The 12,337-nt window shown below is 40.2% G+C and overlaps 1 protein-coding gene and 1 pseudogene across 1 annotated transcript; one reads left to right on the top strand and one right to left on the bottom strand.

The window, feature by feature from the left end:
• The window catches only part of LOC146578653 (uncharacterized), a 563,460-nt pseudogene that overhangs the window by 400,781 nt on the left and 150,342 nt on the right, over nucleotides 1-12,337 (bottom strand).
• Nucleotides 3,603-10,809, top strand: LOC146578659 (immunoglobulin superfamily member 2-like). Its single transcript, XM_085268831.1, has 6 exons — nucleotides 3,603-3,847; nucleotides 5,114-5,476; nucleotides 5,729-6,088; nucleotides 7,189-7,554; nucleotides 7,667-8,032; nucleotides 9,405-10,809. The coding sequence occupies exons 1-6, from the start codon at nucleotides 3,778-3,780 to the stop codon at nucleotides 9,848-9,850; spliced, it is 1,971 nt and encodes a 656-aa protein (XP_085124957.1). The 5' UTR covers nucleotides 3,603-3,777; the 3' UTR covers nucleotides 9,851-10,809.

Here is a 12,337-nt window from a genome sequence, read left to right as displayed (position 1 = left end):
AAGAGTGAATCCATGACGATGTTTATGTGAAGCGCAGTTTGGATCTTCTTTTGCTGCTGGTTCGGTCAATATTGTTTGGAGAGAGATCAAACTAACAGCTTTAGAATCAGCGCATAAAGGGCGTGAACACAAAGCGCGAACCCGCCGACAGATCAGAATCAGCGAGCTGTCGGCTTTCAGCCCTGACCGTGTCCGTGCTGTCAGGTGAGAAAGGCGACATGTCACTGATTCTGATCCGCGCTGTGTGTTTACGTCTTTGCGCAGAATCGGTGCACCTGCTCTCATTTACTGTTTTAGCTCTTTGGTGGTTTTTGAAATTTTGAGGTTTCACCTGAGATTCTGGCATTTTGGGCAAAATAAATTGATATTAAAAAAATCGATTCAGGATTTTAAGGAATCGATTTCACGTTATCCAAGCCGGAATCGATTTTAGTCGATAAATCGATTATAAAAACCCACGGCTAGTAGTGGCACAGGTGGAAGAGGTGGCTGGGGCTGGGAGACTGGCATCAACAAGTCTCGCCTTCCCTTCAAAACCTTGGTCCGTGCAGTGCTGGGCGTGGGCTCATATTTGTGATCTTCAGTTTGTCCCAAATTGTATTAATATTATAACAACCTTTTGAAATGAGGACTTTTCTACCAGGTGTTTTGAAGAGACTCACTTCAGTTCAAGCGGACTTAAATGCAGAGTACTTTGCATGAGGCTCTGTACGGATGGCTGCATCAAACCGGTGGATCCAGTGAAAGATGTCCAGACGCACAAGCATTTCCACAAGCATTTCATTTCCGAACCATGACCTTCCCCAGACAGCTTTTTCACCACCTAAAAGAAAAAATAAAAAGGGAAATGTTTGCATTATGTAATAGTATTTTAAATAATAAAAACCCCATTACAATACATTACATGAACATCTTTTGTATCCCCTCTGTCACAACAATACAGAGATATACCTTTCTGTCCATAAAAATTGTTCAAAGGCTAATCACACACAAAACAAATACGTGGTCAATATCTGTTGAAGACAACAGACCAGTGTCTTTCAAGACTAAGCAAGGTCTGCTTGCTTGTTTCATGACTTTGTTTCATTTTACTCACTTGCTAGTCAAGATTGCCGGGAACATGGCTTGGTGTTCCTGAGTTGTGATAAAATTGCCGAGTCCCAGGCAAGCCACCGACCAACTTTTCCTCCTCCGCCACTTCTGCCTGCCTTTGTACATGTCCACAGCACGGGACCTCAGTAAGCATCGTGTACCAGTTGGACACGTCACAGATGTGACGTACCTGAAGTCTATAATGAAGAGAGGAAAATGACCAAAATAGGCATATGAATCAAGGATGGCAGTTTTACCGTTTACATTTGAAGACTTGAGTAAAATATTTATGTGAAATTACCCTGGCGATAGCCAGACTTGTATATGTGCACATTTTGTCCTTTACCCACACATTCATCAGCTCGAGGACACTTCAGAGAGGACTTCCATACCCAAAAGGACCCCACAAAAAGACGTGGCTGCGAAAAAAAGAGCCCTGGCATAGCCAGGAGGTTCTGGTGGGCAAAACCACATGCTATCTGATTTAATCACCCGTCACCTCTTTAACACACCAGTGACATCCTTGTATGTCTGAACAGGAGTAAACAGCCCTCTTTCAGTGTCCTCTTTAAGCCAGGAAATGTCAGCAGATGGGATACCATTAGGATTTTCCCAGAGACACACCGATCCCTCTAGCTCCACCTGAAACACACACATATGACATAGAATACTACAACAACACGCACGCACACACACACTAACTGAAATAGTCTGATTTCAAATAAATATCACTTACAGGTGAATGACTCACAACGGTAATTGTGTTGTATGATCATGACTGGGATGCAGATGACTTAGTGAGTCCAACAGTGTCAAGTTTTATGGACTGTGTGGCAGCCTCTGTGGACTCACAGTGTTTGGGCTGCACAGTAGATTTGTTTTGTGACTGTACAGTGTTCTCAAACTCCTTGGACAGGTGAGCTGTGTCTGTGTTCCAGACGTCTGGGAGGAGGAAGCACCTCTGCTTGTCAGCTGTTGCTTTAGAGGTTGACTTGCAGATGTGGAGTGTTGGGACTTCAGTAAATCTATAAATGATATGAACAATTAGTTTTGTAATTATAATGACTTTGTACAAACAGTAGCCTACAATGTATATTAACTCTGAATCTCACATACCTTCCACAGACTGGGATGCAGCTATCAGTTCAGCATCATCACCTGGCCACAATGAAGGATCACACCTGGGGGTACTCGTCAGCCGTTGCTAAACAATACAGTTCATTGTGAGTACCGCGATCGATGGAAAAAATGCACATGCACACTTTGCCAAGATTAATCACATATCACTACCTTTAACTAAGTAATTTACTGCCCTGTTCTGCTGCACAGCACTTACTTGTTCCTGTCAGGTAGTGATCAGCTGATCACGGGGTCGGGTTTGAAAGGGAGACACCACCCACCTGTTCGCCGCTCAGACAGTGTTCTCTTCATGTCAGGAGCTCCTGTCACGATCGAGGGAAACGCACGAATTAAACACAGTAATTCGGCGTGCCCGTGTGGCGTGCTGGCTAGACCCAAACGCGGCGAAGGCTAGCGATGGGTTGGAACAGGCAAGCAGTTACTCTAGTAACGATCAGTGCACGAAGCCTGGCTTCGGAACAGCCGTTACAGACGGAGAGCGAGCGGAGCCGGGCTGAGAAAAAGGATCGAAGGGAAAAACGGTCGCTGAAGCAGGCGGAGACTGACGTCGGGAAGGATTCTCGAAGGATTTCCACAAGTTTATTACTGACTCTGTTCTCCCTAATCTTCAACTATACTATAAGGATGTTATCTTTGGCTGTTATAATTTTAAAGACAAGGACAATGATGCTTTCTTCTTTATAAATTTGGTTTTATTTTTGGCAAAAGCAAAAGCATAGTCCTCGGCAGAAAGCCTGAACTTCTTGTATTAAAAATGGAACTTGCACAATATATAAGGACAATCTCCTCATCAAAAAACGCCAAGGCCCTCGTGACTGTTAACATCTGTAACCGTTTGAAACTACTAACTTGAATTTGGCTCTTGCTAACTTTTGTTTATTTATGTTCCCCTTAATTTATTTTATTTTTTGTTCTCACTTTTGTCTCACTGTCCCTGTCACTCTTTGTTCCAAATTGTACACAATGTCATCTTTTATGTGATTCCTGTTTAACTTGACTGTATGTCTAAAATGTGATAAATAAAGTGAAAAAACAAACAAACAAACAAAACTGTGTGCCTTCCGAATGACCTCCTTCTGCTCATCACTGAACTTCTCAGGTCTGTCCTTTTGGCTGCTGTACTGACAATATAATTCCCACATCTCTTAAAAGGTGTGATCTTCAAACCCTTTCTGACCATAGATGCATCTGTCAAAAGTAGCGGACTCTTCCATTGCCGGCTTCTTCGCTGTTCCGCTGCGGGGTGACGCAACTTCGGATTCGCCGCTCCTATTGGCACGAATCTACAGTGTTTACGCTCACCGGGCCAATAAAAAGACGTAAAGGTCTGCAGACTGCGCTACCGTAAACTCGAGTAAAGAGAAAGAGAAAGAAACACTCGTCTGTCTGGAAAATCGGAAGAACAAGCTAACTGATTACTGGTATCACACTAAGAGACTTTCAGCTTTCTTTAAAAATACATCAGATTTTAAGTTCAGGGATTTTTTAATTGTTGAAGAATACCACCATCTTTTGGACATTTATTACACTTTAAACGAAGGAGCAATGTCTGCTGTAACGTCTGCATTTATCTGCTGGACTTTACTGTCTGTCTGCCTCTCGTTTGTCTCTGCAGGTGAGATTAAATGTCAGATTTATAAATTATTAACACTCTTCAAGGATTCTGTTCATTGTTTTAAAGGTGTGTTTAACTGGGCTGTATGACCTGCCACATCTGCCGAGAGTTAATGCTTAAGGACTGATCTGACGTCTGTTTCTTTTCCACAATTCTGTTAAACCAGAAATGTGGGAGGAGGAGAGCTGCGTCATTTAGCTTGTGAGCACTTTGTTTACCTGAGCTTGTCCTCTCTTCCTGCTACACCTGCTTCATTTTCTCATACCTACAGGTCAAAGGTCACCCCAGAGCACATCTGATATCCAATGTTCCCTCTAATTTTTCATGTGTCTGAGCGAACACACAAACTCCCTGAGCAATCCCTTGGACCACTGTGAGCAACAGCAGATGTGTGCACTGTGGTCATGCCAGCATCTAATCCATCCAAGTTACATGGTTTATTAAAGTAATCAAATTACAGCATTTACATCTATGTTAGACTACTTTTAATTAACTGCTTTAGCCCACTTACAACGACCTGTGTAGTACGTTAACACTATTGGAAGTTACTTTCTTTTATTTTATATATGTATGTATATGTATGTATATGTATGTATATATATGTGTATATATATGTGTATATATATATATGTGTGTGTGTGTGTGTATATATATATATATATATATATATATATATATATATATATATATATATATATATATATATATATAAATGCAGATCAAATCAAATCACTTTTATTGTCACTTCACATGTGCAGGTACACTGGTACAGCACATGTGAGTGAAAATCTTGTGTTCGAGCTGCACAAGCAACAGAGTTGGACAAAGATACAATGATGTAAAACAAGAAAAATATAAGAATGGCTAAATCTGAGACTAATAAATATATGTACAATATATAATAGTATATGCATTACTGGATGTGTATACTAGATATGTTTTTCTATGTGTGTGTGTGTGTGTATACATATTTTACAAATTAAATAGAGTAAACAATAAAATAAAATATATAAAATATACAGAAGACAAAGCATAACAGTGTATTTATAGACTAAATAATAAGTAATTATGAAACAGTGGTGCTGTAAGTACAGTAGCCCTTCATTAAGTGAGTTCACACAATATTCCTTCACTAGACAGTCAGTCATTGACTGAATGTGCCCCTTGTGTTTGTCTGAAGCAATGTACAGTAAAAAGCTCCCTGATCTCCCAGTAGCTCAGGTTGTTCGTTGATCTCTTGAACCCCTCTGTTGTTTCCTCTTTCAGTAGAAGAAGTTATATTAGGTCAGACTGGAATGACCATCGCTCTGCCATGTCAAGTTCCAAGCAACAACAACCCCATTGTAGCTGTGGAGTGGAGCAGACGTGACCTGGAGCCAGAATATGTCCTTTTTTACCGGGACAATAAGCTTGTTCCAGATTACCAGCATCCGTCTTTTAAGAACCGGGTGGATCTGCAGGACAGACAGATGAAGGGTGGAGACGTGTCTTTGATTCTGATGGATCTTACTACTGATGACGCGGGAGCATACGAGTGTTACGTGGTCCAGAAAGGAGCGAACCACAGCAAAACAATGAGTCTGGATGGTTACTACATCAGAGCCACCTACCTGACTGTTTCTCTTCAAAGTGAGTTGGTAGAGTTCAGTTTGTTTGTTGTCTGATGTTTCTGAGGTGAACAAAGCTTGGATCCTTGTACTTGTACCTTATACTTTAAAACTGGCTACAGCCTGTAAAAGACAGGTGCATTTGTAGACATCTGTTGTTGAGAAGAGATGTCTAGGTTGCCATAGCATCCCCTGTTCTTTTCTGTGATTGGCTGCTGCTGTAGTGATGAGTTAGTTCTTTAACCTCTGTGCTCTATTTTGTTTCTTCTTTCAGACCACAATAACAGCATAATTATTGGGGGAGACAAGTCCACGGCCACTCTAGAATGTCAAGCTCCAAACAGCAATGACCCCATCATAGCTGCATTTTGGATAAGACCTGACCTGGAGCCAGAATATGTCCTTTTTTACCAGGACGGAGAGATTGATACAGATTATCAGCATCCATTTTTTAAGAACAGGGTGGATCTGAAGGACAGACAGATAAAGGATGGAGACGTGTCTTTGATTTTGAAGGATGTGACAGCTGATGACTCAGGACTCTATGTGTGTTATGTTGACCAGCAAAAAACGAAACGAGCCAGTCTGTACATTCACCCCATCAGAATCACCTACCTAACTGTTGTTCCTCCAGGTAAGTTTGAGTTTTACATGAAGGAGGGGTTCACATGAATAGGATGAGGGACCTATATAATCTTCTGTACCCCACATTTACACTGACCATGAAAAAATAGCATGCCATGCCATGATTGGTGACTCAGTGCTTTCTTCTGGTCCAGCTTTGTCGAGCTGCTGGTAGAATTTCAGGATGCCAGCCACTTCCTCTATCTGTCAGTACTACATGCTGTGCAGGGGCTTGTCCTTCCATGATGGTTCATGGCTCCCCGTCCTTTCTTCTTTGGCTCTCTGGTACCACCAGTATTGGGGAGTAACGCAATACATGTACCGGTGTTACGAATTTAAATACAAAATATGAGTAACTGTATTCCGTTACAGTTACAGTTTAAAAAAGTGATATTGAGAATACAGTTACTTTGTTGAAATAAATGGATTACACTGTGGTCTTTTCCTGTTTCATATGTTAGGCTGTGCCCTCTGTTTCTGGTAATTCCACGCCAGTGGAAACCCAAACAAAACATGCATTACAAGGCTTTAATGCCGGTGTCTCATTCTCGCGCCCCATGTCACCTCTACTTGCAGCCCACATAATGACATGAAGAAATGTTTTAAAAAATGTTTATTCCAAAAATGATTTAATGTGACGGCAAAAGGGTGATTGTTGCAGGCATAGCCCTAACGAATGTAGCCTCATGGGCAGTGTAGTCCGTTCTGCAGTGAGAATAGTTTGCCATACCCGTTGGGTGTCTATGAGCGAGGGAATGAGAAAAAGTAGAGTGGAAAAGTACGAGTTGCCTGACGAGCCCGCTTGTAAGTACGCTATTAAGACTCGATTATACACATTTTTCGTGTTTTCCCCCGAAATAATAAGTTCCAATGGAGTAGCCTTCCAACGCCGCTCTCTGTCTCTCGGTAGCAAAGTTGACCCAAACAACAAAGTAAAGCTAGTTTTCGGCTATGAGCCCGACACGGGATCCGACGTATTAGCCAGAGGTCCCTTTGCTAATACTTTATATATATATATAATTATTGTTATTATTATTATTATCCCTTGGGGGTTCCTAAAAAAGTTAGTTCTTTGATTTCTCTACTCTGTGTGTTGTTTTCCTCCTTCAGACCAGAAAAACATCATAGTTGATTCTGGGCAGAACGTAATTCTACCATGTCGAGTTCCACTCACAAGTTTTAAGCCTATCATTACTGTAGTGTGGAAAAGAGCTGACCTGGGAGAAGAATGTGTCCTTTCTTACCCGAATCAGCGATTTCATCCAGAAAATCAGCATCCATCTTTTAAGAACAGGGTGGATCTGCAAGACAGACAGATGAAGAATGGAGACGTGTCTTTGATTCTGAAGGATGTGACTACTGATGACGCGGGAGCATACGAGTGTCATGTGGTCCAGAGGGAATTGTTGGGTTGGGAGATAGCCAGTCCGAAAGGTCATCGCATCAGCACCATCTATCTGAGTGTTATTCCGTCGAGTGAGTTGGTTCAGGTTATACACACTCACATACACATATATATAAATATATATGATTGGCTGCTCTAGTGATCACTTCTCTTCTTTAACCATTCTGTGTTTTTCTCTTTCAGACAAAAAAATCATCATAGCTGTGATGGGACAGACGGTCACTCTGCCATGTCCAGCTCTAATCAGCAACAACCCCATAATAGCTGCAGAGTGGAGCAGAGTTGACTTGGAGCCAAAATATGTCCTTTATTATCAGGACTACAAGCTTTTTCCAGATTACCACCAGCATCCATCTTTTAAGAATCGGGTGCATCTGAAGGACAGAAAGATGAAGGATAAAGACGTGTCTTTGATTCTGAAGAATGTGACAATTAATGACACTGGAACATACGAGTGTTATGTGGCCCAGAGAGGAGTGAACCGCAGGAAGAGAGCCAGTCTGGATAGTTACCCCATCAGCACCACCTACCTGAGTGTTGTTCCTCAAAGTGAGTTGGTAGAGTTCAGTTAGTACTATTGTCAGTATAGATCAGGGGTAGGCAACCTTTCTGATTATGAGTGCCATCTAAAATTTCCTCAGAAGTCAATGTGCCATATGATTGCATTAGCAATAAATTTAATAACGCTTTATATGCATTATATATAAAGAATTATATATATATATTACACACTATATGGAACCACTCTATAAGATTATATTTGTTCGCAAATGTTGGCAGCTATCAGCGAATAGTTATCAGCTATTTTGAAACAAAACACAAGAATTTTTATCCATAACAGCAAATGAACTGTACAACAGAGAATGCAAATGCTTTTTATGGTCTCCTGACAACAATGATAAGAAAAATAAACTGGGCCAATATGACATGTTTGTTAATACAGAGATACACATGATAATGTGATCTCTGGTCTCCCGCACAGAGACACAGGTCTCCGAGTGTCCAGCATTCAGACGGCTACCTCAGGACACTTTTTGTGTCAGAGAAAATCTGCTCACACAGACATGTAGAGCCAAATACTGTCAACAAGGCCTCTGTAATGTTCTGAATACAGTTAAACTTGTCAGGTAATGATGTCCAGCAGGTGAAAATGCAGCTCCATGAACACCACCCAGCTGTATAGAAACTCATGCTAGCTAGTACCCAGTACGAAAAAGTCAGCATAATGAAAATCAACTCCACCTAAACTTGGTTTATATCTGACCCAGATAGACTGCAAGTCATAACTTCTTACCTGAAGTTCAGTTCACCTGACACTCAGACCGGCGGCCGCCTCGCGTCTCTCTTCCTCCTGCCTCCCCTTCCCTCATCCACCTCTGGGAAGCTCTGCCATAGCCACCACCAAACAACTGAGTTATTTTTGCACCTGCCAACATCTGGCCAATCCACCATCTTTCAATTTTTATACCATTACAAAAAAAAATTAAAAATCATCGGCCCACCAAGAAAATACCCAGTGTGCCCGATGGCTACTCCAGATATGGTCGTGCCATCAGTTAAGCCTTCGCATGCCCCAGGTTGCCGACCCCTGGAATACATATAGCTGCTTCTTGGTTTTTGATGTCTGATGTTTCTGAGAAGAATAAAAGTCTGAAGCTTGGATCTTTGTAGTCGTACTTTATACTTTAAAACTGGCTACAGCCTGCAGAAAAGAGGTGATTCACTTCTGTTATTCCTAAATGTTTATAGTAACTTAGACAAAGTAGGTAAAGGGCTGCACGTTGAAGAACTAGTTGAAACATGAGACATATAGCATTGGGTCTTTTTCTTGGTTTGTATTTTTTTTGTCTGTGATTGGCTGTTGTAGTTATCAGTTAGTTCTTTAACCTCTCTGCTCTTTGTTTTTTTTTTTCTCTTTCAGGCCTAAAAATCATCACAGCTGAGTCTGGACAGAACGTCACTCTGACATGTCGAGCTCCAAACGCTGTCCTCATACCAGGTGTAGAGTGGAGCAGACGTGACTTGAAGGCACAATATGTCTTTTGGTACTGGGAAAAAGAGTTTGTTTCATATTATCAGCATCCCTCTTTTAAGAACCGGGTGGATCTGCAGGACAGACAGATGAAGGATGGAGATGTGTCTTTGATTCTGAAGGATGTGACGACTGCTGATAGTGGAACATACGAGTGTTGCATCATCCAGGAACTGAGAGACGGTAGAAAGTTATACATTTTAAAGACTGATCCCATCAGCATCATCCACCTAAAAGTTATTCCAAACGGTAAGTATGTTGGACTGAGAGCTGTTATTGTGCTTTTATTGGTTTCTTTTGCAAGTATAATCTACTACATAAAAATGACACAATAGACAGAAGGAGAAAAAAACAGCACAACACAAATACAGCCAAGCACCAAGGTAGAACTTTCTCTTCATCCCACTCATCCCACCTTTCGTGGCAAAAAGCCAGATGCTCTGAGGACAGACGTGAGTTCACAGTGATGTGAATCCAGCAGGAGGTAGTCAGCTGCAAATGTCTCACACAGCCCTTGTTTGTTTTTTAACATCTTTGGGTTTTTTCTGGTTTTGATTGGAAATGTGTGGGGGTGGGCATATTTAGTCTGGAAACTGTTAAAAATCAAGCAATATAAGCATATATTAAAAAGTTTTGATTACGATCATCATTATTTTCCTTTGGGGGAAGACTGAAACCTCTGTGGAGGACCTAAAAAAAATTATGCAGGGAAAGTATGGGTCTTTGTGAAGGCTTTTCCATGTCATTTCCTCATCAGATTTATTGTTTATTTCCCTTGAAGGTTTAGTTGTTCAGTGCCAGAACAGAATTATTTAAATGAAAGGAGGGAGCAGGGAACCCTTAAGAGGTCCTCAAGCCATTTTTCAGCCACTGTTTTTTTATTTTATTTTATTTTTTTTATTTCAAATCATTTTCACTGTGTTGAATAGAATATAGCCAAACATGCCAAACATTTTTATTTATCTTATTTTAAAATTGTGGTCAAAGTTCATTAGATTAGCTTAAAATGGCTAAGCTACAAACATGCATCCACCTTTAGGCCTGGGGGCCCCATTGAAAACCATTATAAACGCTATTTTTCATCCCAAATTTATTATAACATAAATTAATGCAGTTCTGGAGATAAGTATTTTTCTGGGGATTCGGGGGCTTAAATTTCTTTTTTATTTGGCCAGCAGGTGGCCAATTTTTTTTTTCAAATTTAAAGCAATGGTCCAAAATTCATTATTTTCCCCACTTTGTTGTTGACTACAATGATTTTTATGTGTGACTATCAATGCTGCATAATGGCATGTGCGTTTTTAAAAAGTAATAAAGGTTTGTTTGCCTAAAAAAAAGATCTGTGTGACAAAAACTTTTTTTTTGTCTAATTTCAAAAATCTTAGAATGCCACACTGCAATACAAACAAATAACTATTAAAGGAACCAAAACCAAATTAGACTTCAAACCAGGGTTTTAATAGTTTTGCAATTTTCATTAGTTTTTATTTTTATTTAGTTTCGACTTCAGATTTTCAATTTTATATCAGTTTTAATTAGTTTTTACCAATTGTTTGCTAGTTTAGTTTAGTTTTTATTTTTTTGAAAATCCTTAGTTTCAGTTTAGTTTTGATTAGTTTCAGTTATAGTTTTAGTTTTGTTTGCAATAATTAAGTGTAACAAAATCCCAGTTTCATCATATCAGTCCTGCTCTTCTGCTCATCCTTGGGTATGTTGCTATTCCAGCTACCATACCCAAATAAATAAATAAATAAATAAATAAATAAAGGCAGATGAACAACCATTGATACCAGGCAACTATAAAATGTATATCTTGGCCCCAATAAGACTATTAACTCTTGCAGCACCGGGTGTTCGTAATTTTGGTTCAAGTGAATTGATAAACTTTTTGAAGGCAATTGACTCACACAGTTGTGTAGATATCCCCGTCCTGTTGTCTCGGGATGCATCACGCTGCCTTGCCCGGGGTTAGCTTCTGTTTCTGGGGATGAGGGTTGAGTGTGCTCCCTTCTCAAGGTAAGCTAGGTTAGCCTTCTTGTGTGAACTTTTCAAGTGCGCTTTAAGGTTTGTGGGATTTTCTTCCCTTTAGAAATGTCCCTCATAATTTGTTTCTTTCCACTACAAGACACTTGCTTTATCCAAAGCACAGTCATATTCAAAGTAATCCCAAATTGGACTCTGGCGCTTTCTCCTGACTTTTCCTGACATGATTCTGCGCGTGGTCGGAGCAGCAACACAGACGACTCGACTAACGTACTGCCACCTGCTGGCATAATGAGACACAGCAAGAAAAAAATCTGGAAACTAAACTTCATTTTCACCCTTGACTATTGTATGACGCACACACATCAATGAAAACTAAACACATTTTTGCTATAAATGCAGTTAATTTTAGTTAGTTTTGTGAACACTCATTATAGTTTTAGTTAGTTTTCCTTTTTTTGTTTTTATTATATTTCCGTTAACGAAAATGTTTTTTCACTTCTAGTTTTCATTATTTCGTTAGTTTTCGTTAACGATAATAACCTTGCTTCAAACTCAGATTGTTGAGGCAGATTTTTACGAGAATACTGAGAATAAGCCGTAGCATGGAAGTATGTCATTTTGACGACATTTCCTGCCAATAAACGCACAGAGTGATGGGCTTTCCGTCTCTTTTTAGAGAATAATAATAATAATAATGGATTGGATTTATATAGCGCTTTTCAAGGCACCCAAAGCGCTTTACAATTCCACTATTCATTCACTCTCACATTCATACACTGGTGGAGGCAAGCTACAGTTAGCCACAGCTGCTCTGGGGCAGACTGACAGAAGCGAGG

This window comes from Mchenga conophoros, linkage group LG3 (assembly GCF_057382185.1).
Source record: "Mchenga conophoros isolate Kocher_MC1m ecotype Shallow Benthic linkage group LG3, M_conophoros_male_GT1.1, whole genome shotgun sequence".
Lineage (NCBI taxonomy): Eukaryota > Metazoa > Chordata > Actinopteri > Cichliformes > Cichlidae > Mchenga > Mchenga conophoros.
The sequence above is the reverse complement of the archived record's forward strand: the minus strand, read 5'-3'. Positions and strand labels throughout refer to the sequence as shown.

Bases quoted from the DNA above. Each gene is read 5' to 3' on its own strand.
- LOC146578659 (XM_085268831.1), top strand. From the start codon at position 3,778: ATGTCTGCTGTAACGTCTGCATTTATCTGCTGGACTTTACTGTCTGTC. The intron at 6,089-7,188 runs GTAAGTTTGAGT...TTCCTCCTTCAG, and splicing joins CCTAACTGTTGTTCCTCCAG to ACCAGAAAAACATCATAGTT. The intron at 8,033-9,404 runs GTGAGTTGGTAG...TTTCTCTTTCAG, and splicing joins CCTGAGTGTTGTTCCTCAAA to GCCTAAAAATCATCACAGCT.